The 12,500-nt window shown below is 40.7% G+C and overlaps 1 protein-coding gene across 2 annotated transcripts in view; it reads left to right on the top strand.

Moving 5' to 3' along the window:
* LOC115224723 (septin-2) overlaps positions 1-12,500 on the top strand; it is a 119,083-nt gene that overhangs the window by 81,617 nt on the left and 24,966 nt on the right. For both annotated transcript variants that reach the window (XM_029795591.2, XM_036513773.1), the window contains exons 2-3: positions 1,914-2,019; positions 9,194-9,280. In XM_029795591.2, coding sequence (XP_029651451.1) covers positions 1,914-2,019; positions 9,194-9,280 — 193 coding nt within the window. The remainder of the gene's footprint in view (positions 1-1,913; positions 2,020-9,193; positions 9,281-12,500) is intronic.

Here is a 12,500-nt window from a genome sequence, read left to right as displayed (position 1 = left end):
GTATGTGTGTGTGTGTGTGTAAACTAGAGAGAGAAAGAGTATGAATGTGTGTGTGAGCCAGATAGATTGTAAGTAAGCCAAAGAGGTGGTGGTGGGTGATGAAAAAGAGGAAATGAAACCTTAAATACCCATTTCCTTGGTGGTTCAACCCACATCCTTCTCCTTTGTTTTTGTTTTTTTCTGTGTAACTTTTTTTTTATTATTTTTTTTTAAATTTAATTTGTTCAATATTTAAAACAATAGTTTTTTTTGGGTTTTTTTTTTTGGTGGGGTGAGGTTCTCTGGCAGAATGAAATATAAAATTATCTACTTCAAGGGAGACAGAAAAAACAACTGATTGTCTTCGTTATTATCATTTGTTGCCCCTCGCCTTCCTAATTATCATCATCATCATCAATTTCAATACTCTTTACTCTTTTTTACCTGTTTCAGTCATTTTGACTGCGGCCATGCTGGAGCACCGCCTTTAGTCAAGCAAATCGACCCCAAGACTTATTCTTTGTACGCCCAGTACTTGTTCTGTCGGTCTCTTTTGCCGAACCGCTAAGTGACGGCGATGTAAACACACAGCATCAGTTGTCAAGCAATGCTAGGGGGACAAACACAGACACACAACACACAACACACATATATATATATATATATATATATATATATATACATACATACAACGGGCTTCTTTCAGTTTCCGTCTACCAAATCCACTCACAAGGCTTTGGTCGGCTCGAGGCTATAGTAGAAGACACTTACCCAAGGTGCCATGCAGTGGGACTGAACCCAGAACCATGTGGTTGGTAAGCAAGCTACTTACCACACAGCCACTCCTGCGCCTGTTTTGGTTTTTTTTTCTCATGTTATGAAGGCCTGTTTACTAATTAGTTTGAGAATGGCATTGGAGTGGGGTAGGGTGGGGGTGTAATTAAGAACAACAGAATCCTGGTTTAGTTAATTAACTAATCCTTGTGGAAATTTCCATGGATGGAGTAATTACTGTACAAATTAAGTATAAAGTTCATTTCACAGCCACCTGACTCTGGGTTCAATCTCACTGCAAATAAGTATTTTCCATCTCTTTATCAGTGGGGAATTTGGAGGCACATAAAAAGCACCATTCAAGCATGGTTGATGCCAATACCACCTTACTGGCCCCTGTGCTGGTGGCATGTAAAAAACACCCAGTACACTCTTGGAGTGGTTGGCATTAGGAAGGGCATCCAGCTGTAGAAACCTTGCCAGATCAGATTGGAGCCAGGTGCAGCCACCTGGCTTGTCAATCTTCAGTCAAACTCTCCAACCCATGCCAGCATGGAAAGCAGACATTAAACGATGATGATGATGATAGTCCATTGTGTGTGTGTGTGTGTGTGATTCATTTGCTTTACATACATTTTCCCATGGTAGCATGGGTTTGATGAATATATTATTGGGCCATTGTACTACACCAATGCAGGCACTTCCTTCCTTTCTCTTATGACCCTTAACTGTTTTTTTTTAAGCAAGGGGTTTTCTTTTCCTTTTTTCTGTTTTTTTTTTATTTATTTTATTTGGCAAGTATTCAAAAATCCATTGCTTCCAGACAACTTTTACTACTGTTACTACTACTACTATTATTATTATTATCAAGGCAGTGAGATGGCAGAATCATTGGCACACTGGACAAAACAGCAGCATTTTATGTCTTTACAATTCCACCAAGGTCAAGTTCAACTTTCAGTTGAGCATTGGGGTCAATCTAATCAACTGGGCCCTCACCCCCGAAATTGCTGGCCTTGTGCCAAAATTAGAAACCAATATTTGTTTCGTATGTTGTTGTTTTTCAGTTCGTTAACCTTGTAATTACATAAATAGATATTTAAATATTCATGTTGCAATATTTTTTATATCTTCCTTTTTTTTCTTCTCTCTAATTTCAGTTTGTTAACCCCGAGCAGATTGGTTATGTAGGATTTGCCAATCTTCCCAACCAGGTTCACAGGAAATCTGTGAAGAAGGGTTTTGAGTTTACTCTACTTGTGGTTGGTAAGTAATGCATTGCATCTATTCTTGGAGTCTTTTAATGATATTATTGGTTGTTATTCAGCAGACTGTGCAGTTTTGCTGGGGCACCACCTTCAAAGATTTTAGGTGACATAATCAAAACCTGTTGAAACAGCCATGTGGTTTTGGCGCGTGGCTCAGTGGCTAGAGCATTGGGCTCACAATCATGAGGTTGTAAGTTCGATTCCCAGACCAGGCTGTGTGTTGTGTTCTTGAGCAAGACACTTTATTTCACATTGTTCCAGTTCACTCAGCTGTTGAAATGAGTAGCGACATCACTGGTGCCAAGCTGTATCGGCCCCTTTGCTTTCCCTTGGATAACATCAGTGGCGTGGAGAGGAAGGGTGGCTGGTATGTATGGGCAACTGCTGGTCTTCTATAAACAACCTTGTCCTGACTTGTGCCTCAGAGGGGAACTTTCTTGGTGCAATCCCTTGGTCATTCGTGACTGAAGGAGGTCTTTACCCCCACTGCACAACAACTTGGACATGTGTTCTATCACAACCTCAGATCTTCTACCACCAAAGCCTTGTGAGTGGATTTGGTGGGCAGAAAGTCTGTCGTGTGTGTGTGAGAGAGAGAGAATCCTCATGTACTCGTATGTGCAATAGCATTCCCCCAGGGTAGGTTGAGTACAGCTTGAAGCAACAAGATCCCCATGTCCCCCATGAATGTTGACCACAGCCAACAGTCAGTCAGTCATAGTCAAGGCTGTGTGCCTCACTCGGAATGGAGGCGTGGCAGACAGTGCACATGCTGTAGTCATCATTCGGTGATGTTCAGAGTTTCAATGGAAATACATATTCACATGTGGCCCTTGGCCACATGCATACACACTTTGAGAAGACCAGCCTATCCAAATAAGCAGGCTGTGAATTGGCACAAGTGTCAGAGCGGCGGTTCTCAGCCATTTTCTTTTTATGGACCTCTTTGCGAGGTGGTTGGTGTTAGGAAGGGCATCCAGCCTTAAAAACCATGCCAAAAGAGACACAGTAGCCTGGTGTTGTCTTCTACCTGGCTGGCTTTTGTCAACCCATCCAACCCATGCCAGCATGGAAGGCGGATGTTAAACAATGATGAGGATTATTAGGAATCGTATGAAGAATGGTTAAAAATGTTTTGTGTGTTGTAGAAGAATAACCAAATTATTGCAGATAAATTTTAACAGCAAAATCTTATGTGGACCCCAGTTGAGAACCACTACATTGTAGTATTTGTTCCAGCTCCTTGTGTTCAGAGTTCAAATCCAGCTGAGGTCACCCCACCCTATTTTTGTACATTTTGGTTAAAATGCTGGCCCAGGGTGGTATGTTGGAATTACTGAAGCATCAAGCAAGGTGCCTTGTGTTTATTTTTTCCAGCTCCCTGCAGCTCCAGTCTGAGCTTGAAATATACCCATCATTGCTGACCTCCTTTGTGGCAAAAGGTCGATGGGAGAGTGGGGTATTGTGACACCCAGCTAACATTGCCATGCCTCCATTGTCACCCAGAGCAATGTAGAGCCACCACCACCCCCACCTCATGAAGCAGGGTAAACACAGCAGGATAGAAAATATCAATCACTGAATTAGTAAAAGATCTGAAATAGTTGGTGTAAAAAAGACAATTGGTAAGACTGGTGGCACGTCAAAAGCACCGTTCAAACGTTGGGCCTCACAGAGGCAGTGACAAGTGACCGAGATCTTTGGCGATATACTGTGCTGGCAGAAACGTTAGCATGCCGGGCGAAATGCTTTGCAGTATTTCATGTCTTTACGTTCCGAGTTCAGATTCCACCCAGGTCAACTTTGCCTTTCATCCTTTCAGGGTCGATAAATTAAGTACTGGTTGTGTACTGGGGTTGATCTAATTGACTGGCCCCCTCCCAAAACATTTCAGGCCTTGTGCCTAGAGTAGAAATGGGTACACCATGCTTGCGAAGACCTGTCAAGCCAAGTGAGATTGTAGTTGTGGCTGATGCCGGTATTGTATAACTGGCACCCATTCTCAGAGTGGTTGGTATTAGGAAGGGCATCCAGCCATAGAAACCTTGCCAGATCAGATTGGAACCTGGTGCAGCTTACCAGTTTTCACTCAAAGCATTCAACACATGCCAGCATGGAAAACAGACATTAAACAACAATGATGATGATGATGATGATGTTGTTGTTGTTCCTTCTTGAGCCATGCCTGGCTCATAAGGGCTGGTCTCCTTGGCGTATAGGTTCCCCACCTGGACAGGACGCCAGTCCATCGCAGGTGAGCTGCAAGATGCAGGAGGAAAGAATGAGAGACAGTTGTGGCGAAAGAGTCAGCAGAAGTTCGCCATTACCTTCTGCCGGAGCCGTGTGGAGCTTAGATGTTTTGCTCATAAACACACACATCGCCCGGTCTGAGATTCAAACCCGCAATCCCTCGACTGTGAGTCTGCTGCTCTAACCACTAGGCCATGTGCCTCCACTATGATGATGATGATGATGCTAAACCACTTCTGAAATTGTTTCCTGAGCTTATTGGAAAATTGAAAACCATGATTATTATTGATTAAACAATCTATTTATCTCTTTTTTATATATTCGTTTTTGCTGGTTTTTTAACATTCCATTTATTAATTGTTAATTAACAGTAATTTATGCAAGGCCTGTTAGCTTGAGGCTTCATTAGTCATGTTAAAACAATTTACATCTGTTGGTTTAATGTTTCGTTTGTTAAACATGTTCAGAGCAATTTACGCACATCTTTTATCTTTTACTTGATTCAGTCTTTTTCCATGACTTTGGCCATGCTGGGGCACCATCCTGAAGAATATTTAGCTGAATGGATCAACCCCAGAATTTTTTTTTTTTTTTTTTTTTTTTTTTTGTTAAAGCCTGGTCTCTTCTGCCGAACCACTAAGTTACAGGGATGGAAACGTACCAACACAGGTTGCCAAGCAGTGATTGAGGACACACACACATATGTATATATACTCAGGGTGGGCCAGAAGTCACACACTAAGTTCAATACACTCTGGAATTGTATATTAAATGTCTTGGGGTGTGTGACTTTTGGCCCACCCTCTGTGTGTGCATGCATATATACAATGGGCTTCTTTCAGTTTCTGTCCACCAAATCCATTCACAAGGCTTTGGTCGGCCCGAGGCTACAGTAGAAGACATTTACCCGAGGTGCCACGCAATGGGACTGAACCCGGAACCATATATTATTAGGAATTCTTTATAAAAAAATGCTTAATCTTTTGGCATTAAAGCAGCCATGGCCAGCCCAAGACATTTCTACCTGTTTTATGTCCAGACTGTCCAGATCTGACTTCTCGCAGTTATAACTTAACAATGTCATTCTAAAAACAAACAATTATGTCATTGAAATCTCAAAGCTATGAGATGATCCGGGATCAATTCAAAACAACATGAATGAATAAGGATTACATTTGAAAGAGTAACCTGAATGCTAAAGGAGATGTTTTATGTATTGTAGAAGCAATTTATGGCAGATGAATTTTAACAAAATATTCTATGGAACCCAATTCAGAACCACTGATATATAAATGCCTTGATTATTTTTGTGGCTTAGGTAGAAGAGAGGGGGCAGTGTTCAAGGCCCTTTCAGGACCTTCTTGACCAGCCTCTCTCTCTCTCTCTCTCTCTCTCTCTTTCCTAAGATACCAAGACAAAGCAGTGGAAGGTTACTCTTTTATTTGTTTCAGTCATTTGACTGTGACCATGCTGGAGCACCGCCTTTAGTCGAGCAAATTGACCCTAGGACTTATTCTTTGTGAGCCTAGTACTTATTCTATCGGTCTCTTTTGCCGAACTGCTAAGTTACGGGGACGTAAACACACCAGCATCAGTTGTCAAGTGATGTTGGGGAGACAAACACAGACACACAAACATACACACACACACACACACACACACATATGTATAGGATGGGCTTCTTTCAGTTTCCGCCTATCAAATCCACTCACAAGGCTTTGGTCGGCACAATGCTATAGTAGAAGACACTTGCCCACAAAGTGGGACTGAACCTGAACCCATGTGGTTGGTAAGCAAGCTACTTACCCCACAGCCACTCCTGTGGACAAAACTTTATTAGCTGGTTGTTTAGTCAGTGTGGTAAGACAGGAGTTATGTTCCCCTGTCCTCTCACTAGCACATCATCATCATCATCATCATCATCATCATAGGAGGAGATGCACTGGGGGGAGGGTATTCATGGTAGAAGTCCATAAATTGATGGCCTGAGTCATAATGAACTTAGTTGAAAATGTGGTTAGGATTGGGTAAGAGACAGGTTTCAGTTTGTACCAGGAGCTGCATTTCGGGGTCAGGTAAACTACACGAGAGGTTTTTGAGTTTCTTTACATTTATCAACCTGGTGGAGGTGTGTGGGGGGGGAACCTTTGACAGGGCCCTCCACTCCCACCTCTGTAATCTGACAGATTCTTTGAAAGTTTGAGGATAGGGTGGGTTGGGTCTATGGGAGATGTGGAAGCTGCATATCAGGGTGCTGTGAGCAGGGTTATGAAATAAGATGGTGGTGGTGTTCTGGTTTATTCATAAACCAGCATACTCTTGCTCAGTCATCAATCATGAGAGAGTGGGAGAGTGGGGGAGGTTGGGTTGTTGTAAAGGGACTGTGTTGTTTATTCAATAAGAATACAAGAATTCAAGAAATACAAGATTTTGATGGATCGGTTGGAATGGAGCGGAGCTGAATTCTTAAAACTTCTGTGTAAGAACAGGCGCTGCTCAATAGTTTTCCAACTTGTAGTTCATCGCTCCCTTTTATTTGTGCCACATCATCATCATCATCATCATCATCTATAAACTTTAGTTTCCTACAGTTTCTGTGGCTCTGAATACCATCAGAACGAGGAGTAATGACAATAGAAGGGGGTCATGTCTTGGATGTCCAAATGGAATGAGGAACCTTGCAGAGAATCACAGCTACTTATAGCCATTGTTGCAGAACATTCTCTCTCTTTCTCTCTGTATGCATATATATAAAGTTAAAAGTTGTGAAAAAGAGAGAAGAATCAGATATAGTACTGGACATACAAAGTTATACAGCAGTTCTATATTTAAGAACAAACCCCAAGATTCCAAGTTCGATTCCAGGCAGTGACCTGAATAATAATAATAATAATAATATCGAAAAATACCTTAGGAATGGGAACCCAGGTTCGAAATTTCCCCAAGACACCTGATGAAGGGCTGGAGGGTATATCAGCCGAAACGTTGTGTTAAGAAACAAGATGAGGACAAATATCTGTCAAATGTAAATAATGTACATAAAGTTATACAGCATTATTTGTGTTGGTCAAAACATTTAGCCCTCACCAGGGACCATGTTGGCTGGATTATTAAGCGCATGGCCTGGTGGCGAGGGTGTTGCACTCGCAATCACCAGGTCGTGATCTCAATTCCTGTACCGAGCAGTGCTTTGTGTTCTTGCAAAACCACTTCATATCACGTTGCTCCAGTCCACTCAGCTGTAAATGGTTAACCCTCTGACAGAATAGCCTTCCAATCAGGGGCAATGTTCACCAGCTCACCTACCCTGCAGGGTGTGGCATCATTCAAATGCTACAATGATGTGAAGCGCATTGTGACCAGCAATGTATAACAACATCCAATAGTTTGGCTGATCATGTGACTAGATCATAGGACAAAATGTGGTGTTTATTCCAGTTAACTACACTCATAGTTCAAATCCCACCAATGCCTTCTTTGCTTGTCATTCTCTCAGGGTCATCAAAAGAAAGTATCAGTCCAATTCTCTTGGTGATTCTTCTTTCCGATTCTCTGTACTCGGAGTTCAAGTCCTGCCAAGGCTTACTTTGTCTTTCGTTCTTTCAGGGCCCAATGAAGTTTTCGGCCCAAGGCGGCAGATTGATAGAATTGTCCATGTCAGACGATAACAATAAGCAGATGTATTAAACACGCTAGAAGAATGGATGTCATTGACCTTCGACAGAAAGGGATGGGAGCAAAAAAAAAAAAATGGATAGAGAATGAAAAAAAAAACAGAAAAAATGTGAAAAAAAAAAACAGAGAGCATGTTTAACCCTTTTGTTACCATATTTCTGTTGAGATGTTCTGTGTTTCTTTCAATTAATTGTAAATATAACAAAGAATTTAATAAAATAACTTAGTTACCATTAAGCTAGTGTTAGGAATATAAATTGTGACTATGGTTTGGTGGAAGATTTTTATTCAAAACTTATGAAAACAAGACATTTGTACTACAGAGCCAGAGGTGGTTTTGGCCGGGTTAGTAACGAAAGGGTTAACATTCTATAAATGTGTTTAATTGGTTTGGAAGAAGCAACTGCCAATGATATTCTGCAATACATTATTACATAAAGCAGTTGTATACTGTCAACTTAACGTGACAGTCCCGTAAAGGGAATAAGCCACTGCTATTTAGGCCTAGGAAGCATCAATGCTTCCTGTCGCATGCATGTCTCTAGATGCGAGCCTAACTGTTGGGGGTGCTTGTCTCCCCTTCGTAAATATATAAGGACACAGGAAATGTGTCAAAGCCGACAGGAAGCGTTGATGCTTCCTAGGGCTAAATAGTGGTGGTGTAATTCCCTTTACGGGACTGTCACGTTAAGTTGACAGTATACAACCACTCTTTCACTCCACCACCGTACATATCTCTCTGAGATATTTAGAAATTTAATATTTCTAATTATTACAAAAGTTGCATGTCTATGTCTTATGTGCCGGGTAGTAGAGCTTAACAGAGTTTTTTAATGTACCAGCTCTTGTCTAACCCCTCTAACCCATACCAGCATGGAAAACGGACGTTAAAGGATAGATAAATAAACAGTAAGAGATCTGGCAACGGCCAAGCTACCAAATGTCTGAATATTTTGCCTAATCTTTAAAAAGCTTTGCAGAGTCAGTGTTTGTTTACGGAGGGATTTTTGTCCAGATTTCTTCTCGCATCCTGTTTGCACTCTTCTTAAACACCCCAAAATACAGATAAATCAATCTCTATTTTAACATTAACAGCATTTCTTAATTTGGCTTCATTTTCAAATTTTACTCGTTTCCACGGCTACCGTGCAATGACTAATCCACCCTAATGTGTTTGTTTTATTAACATATTTGTTTTTTGTTTTAATTATAATTCTGTATTTATATATTTTTATTTCGTTAAACAGGGGAGTCTGGCTTAGGAAAATCTACTCTGGTTAACAGTTTATTTCTGGCTGACCTTTACCCCGAGAGACACATTCCATCTGCCTCTGGTAAGATTTTTCTTCATTTTCTCTAAACTTTCTTGTTTTTTTTTTTTGTTTACTCATTTCCGTCAATTGACTGCAGCCATGCTGGAGCACCACCTTGAAAGGTTTTAGTCAAACAAATCGACCCCAGGACTTATTTCTTTTAAGCCTAGCACTTATATCGGTCTCTTTTGCCAAACCCTTAAGTTACAGGGCCATAAACATACCAACACTGGTTGTCAAGTGGTGATGTTGGGAGAGACTCACACACACATTTATATACACAATGGGCTTCTTTCAGTTTCCTTCTACCAAATCCACTCACAAGGCTTTGGTCGGCCCAGGGCCATAGTAGAAGACATTTGGCCAAGGTACCATGCAGTGGGACTGAACCCAGAACCATGCGGTTAGGAAGCAAGCTTCTTGCCACACCCGTACCTAATCTTACTACACAGCCAAGCCTGTCGTCTGTCTTCTATGAAAAATTTTTTTTTTAAATTAAAATTCCTCACTGCTTGAAGGTCTGTGTGAGTGGATAAGTGCGAGTGGGAGAGTGAGTGTACTTGAGTGTGAGTGAGTATTCCACAGCCGTGTGTCATAGTAGAAGACATTCAGCCAAGGACATTTGCCATTGAAGACAAAAGGAAAGGTCTGTAGGAATTGTGTGAGAGCTGCAATGCTGTATGGGAGTGAGACATGGTGTTTGAGGGAGGGAGAGAGAGAGAGTAATTTTGAGAAGGACTGAGAGAGATGTGTGGAGTGAAGCTGTTTGATAAGAGGAGGACTGAGGACTTGATGGGGATGCTGGGGTTGGAGGAATTGGTGGAATGGCTGGCAAGGGCAAATGGAGTGAGGTGGTATGGGTATGTGCTGAGGAAGGATGAGGAACCTGTTCTGAAGAGGATGCTAGAGTTTGAGGTGAATGGACAGCAAAAGCAAGGTAGACCGAGAAAAATGTGGAGGAGGAGATTGGGAGGGTTGGTTTGAGAAGGGTGGATGCCCAAAACTGGGCGAGATGGTGTGGGGGCAGTTGCTCTGGCATTGAGGTAGATCCCGGTCAACCCCGTTAATGGGGACAAAAGCTGGATTCAAAATGATGGATGATGATGTGTATTCTTAACCTTAATCTCAAGCAGATTCCGTATGATGCGGTGTGTATGACAGACAAGGCCGTACCCTTTGGGATTACAGGGATAATCCATTCAGCAAGCTTCTGTATAGTTTCCATCTATTCAGTTTCATTTATGAGGAATGAGGTGATCCAAAGTTACTGAAAATTACCTCCACTCTTAGTGCCACACAGTAGGATTGAACCTGAGACCTGGTAGTTGCAAATAGGACTTATTAACCATTCAGCTACAGTGTGTCCGCAATATGCATGCGTACAGACATACATTCAAGACTGTGAACTGGCAGAAACGTTAGCATGCCGAGCAAAATGCTTAGTGGTATTTCATCTGTCTTTACGATCTGAGTTCAAATTCTGCCAAGGTCGACTTTGCCTTTCATCCTTTCAAGGTCGATAAATTAAGTCCCAGTTGTGTACTGGGGTCGATCTAATCGACTGACTCCCTCCTCCAAAATTTCGGGCCTTGTGCCTAGAATAGAAAAGAATATACGTACATACATTCATATGTGTGTATATATATATATATTACACACACACACAGAGGCCCATATAATTTTAAGCTTGCCCACACAGATACACACTTGCCCCCATTCTCACATATACCCATGCTCTTGCACACCTTAGTTTGTCTGGGTCACTGTTATTATCTCCCTTTCAGTCTCTCTCTTCTGGCCATTTTGTCATGTTAAACTGTTAATTTCTTCTCTCAATCCTTTCTATCGAAGAGCATAGGCCCGAAACATCAAAGACCTTTCCATTCTTCCTAAGTATCAAACTAATACACTTGCTTGTTGTTACCTCATCTGTCTTCATCTTTTGCTTTCTGTAAATTTGAACTAATATATATATATATATATATATGTATGTATATATATATATATATATATATGAGAAAGATAGTCAAGATTGCTGGCAATCGGTGCATCAAACAAAAAGTATGTTGCAATGCTATTCCACATGCATTATGTCCCTTTACATCAGAGAATGATTTGGCCATTCTATAAAAATAAGTTGAAATAACCAGCTGCCAAAATACTGGAGTTGATAGAATCCCCTAAAAGTCTCTTAACCCTTTCGTTACTGCATTTATTTTGAGATGCTCTGTATTTCTTTCAATTACTTTAAATATAACAAAGAATTTAGTAAAATAACTTAGTTACCATTAAGCAAGTGTTTGGAGCATAAATTGTGACTCAGGTTTGGTGGAAGATTTTAATTGAGAATTTATGAAAACAAGACATTTGTACTAAAGAGCCAGAGCCAGAGCCGGTTTCAGCCGGGTTGGTAACGAAAGGGTTAAATCAATGCTCCAGCATGGGCGGAACCCAGAAGAGTGATATCTGAGAAAGATTAATTGTAAATACGCCTGTATGGTAATCAAACAGTTTTATAAAAACATATGTAATTAGGGACCAAGATAAGCAGTTATGATCTAGATCACCAAAATAATAATAATAATAATAATAATAAAGTAAAAGCAGTTAATAAAATCTGTTAATTAAGATAATAAGATGAGAAGAGGTGAGTGCTGACATGCCAGGCAGTCTTTCTTCTAAAGGTATAAATAATAAAAAAAAAGTCAAATGGAATTTTTGGGTTGTTTATAGTTTTTAAAAAACTTCTTTCCCTCAGTGTTGCATTCTGCTCAAATAATCGTAAAAATCTGCCTTTCATCACGACACTCGGACTTATCTTGTGTTACAGATCTGAATTTTAAAAGCCTGCGTAATCTTGGTAATCTTACTTTAAGCATAATATTTCAGGGCACATCCTGAGTTTTCTTCAGTATATGGCACAAGCAGATATGGATGAGGCTTGGTGCCTTTTAGACTTGTTAAAATTCTTTACAGTTCATTCAAGGCTGGGCTTCTTTTCCAAAGCAAAAAATAATAATTACCTTTTATGTGTTTCAGTCATTAGACTGTGGCCATGCTGGGGCACCACCTTGAATCTTTAGTCAAATGAATTGCTCCCAGTACTTTATTTGTATTTTTAAACTTGGTACTTACAAGTTTCTTTTATGGAACTGCTAAGTTATGGGGCCATAAACACACCAACACCAGTTATCAAGTGGTGGTGGGAGACAGACACAAACACACACATATAAATAATTTT

Source organism: Octopus sinensis, linkage group LG26 (assembly GCF_006345805.1).
Source record: "Octopus sinensis linkage group LG26, ASM634580v1, whole genome shotgun sequence".
Classification (NCBI taxonomy): Eukaryota; Metazoa; Mollusca; class Cephalopoda; order Octopoda; family Octopodidae; genus Octopus; species Octopus sinensis.
The sequence above is the reverse complement of the archived record's forward strand: the minus strand, read 5'-3'. Positions and strand labels throughout refer to the sequence as shown.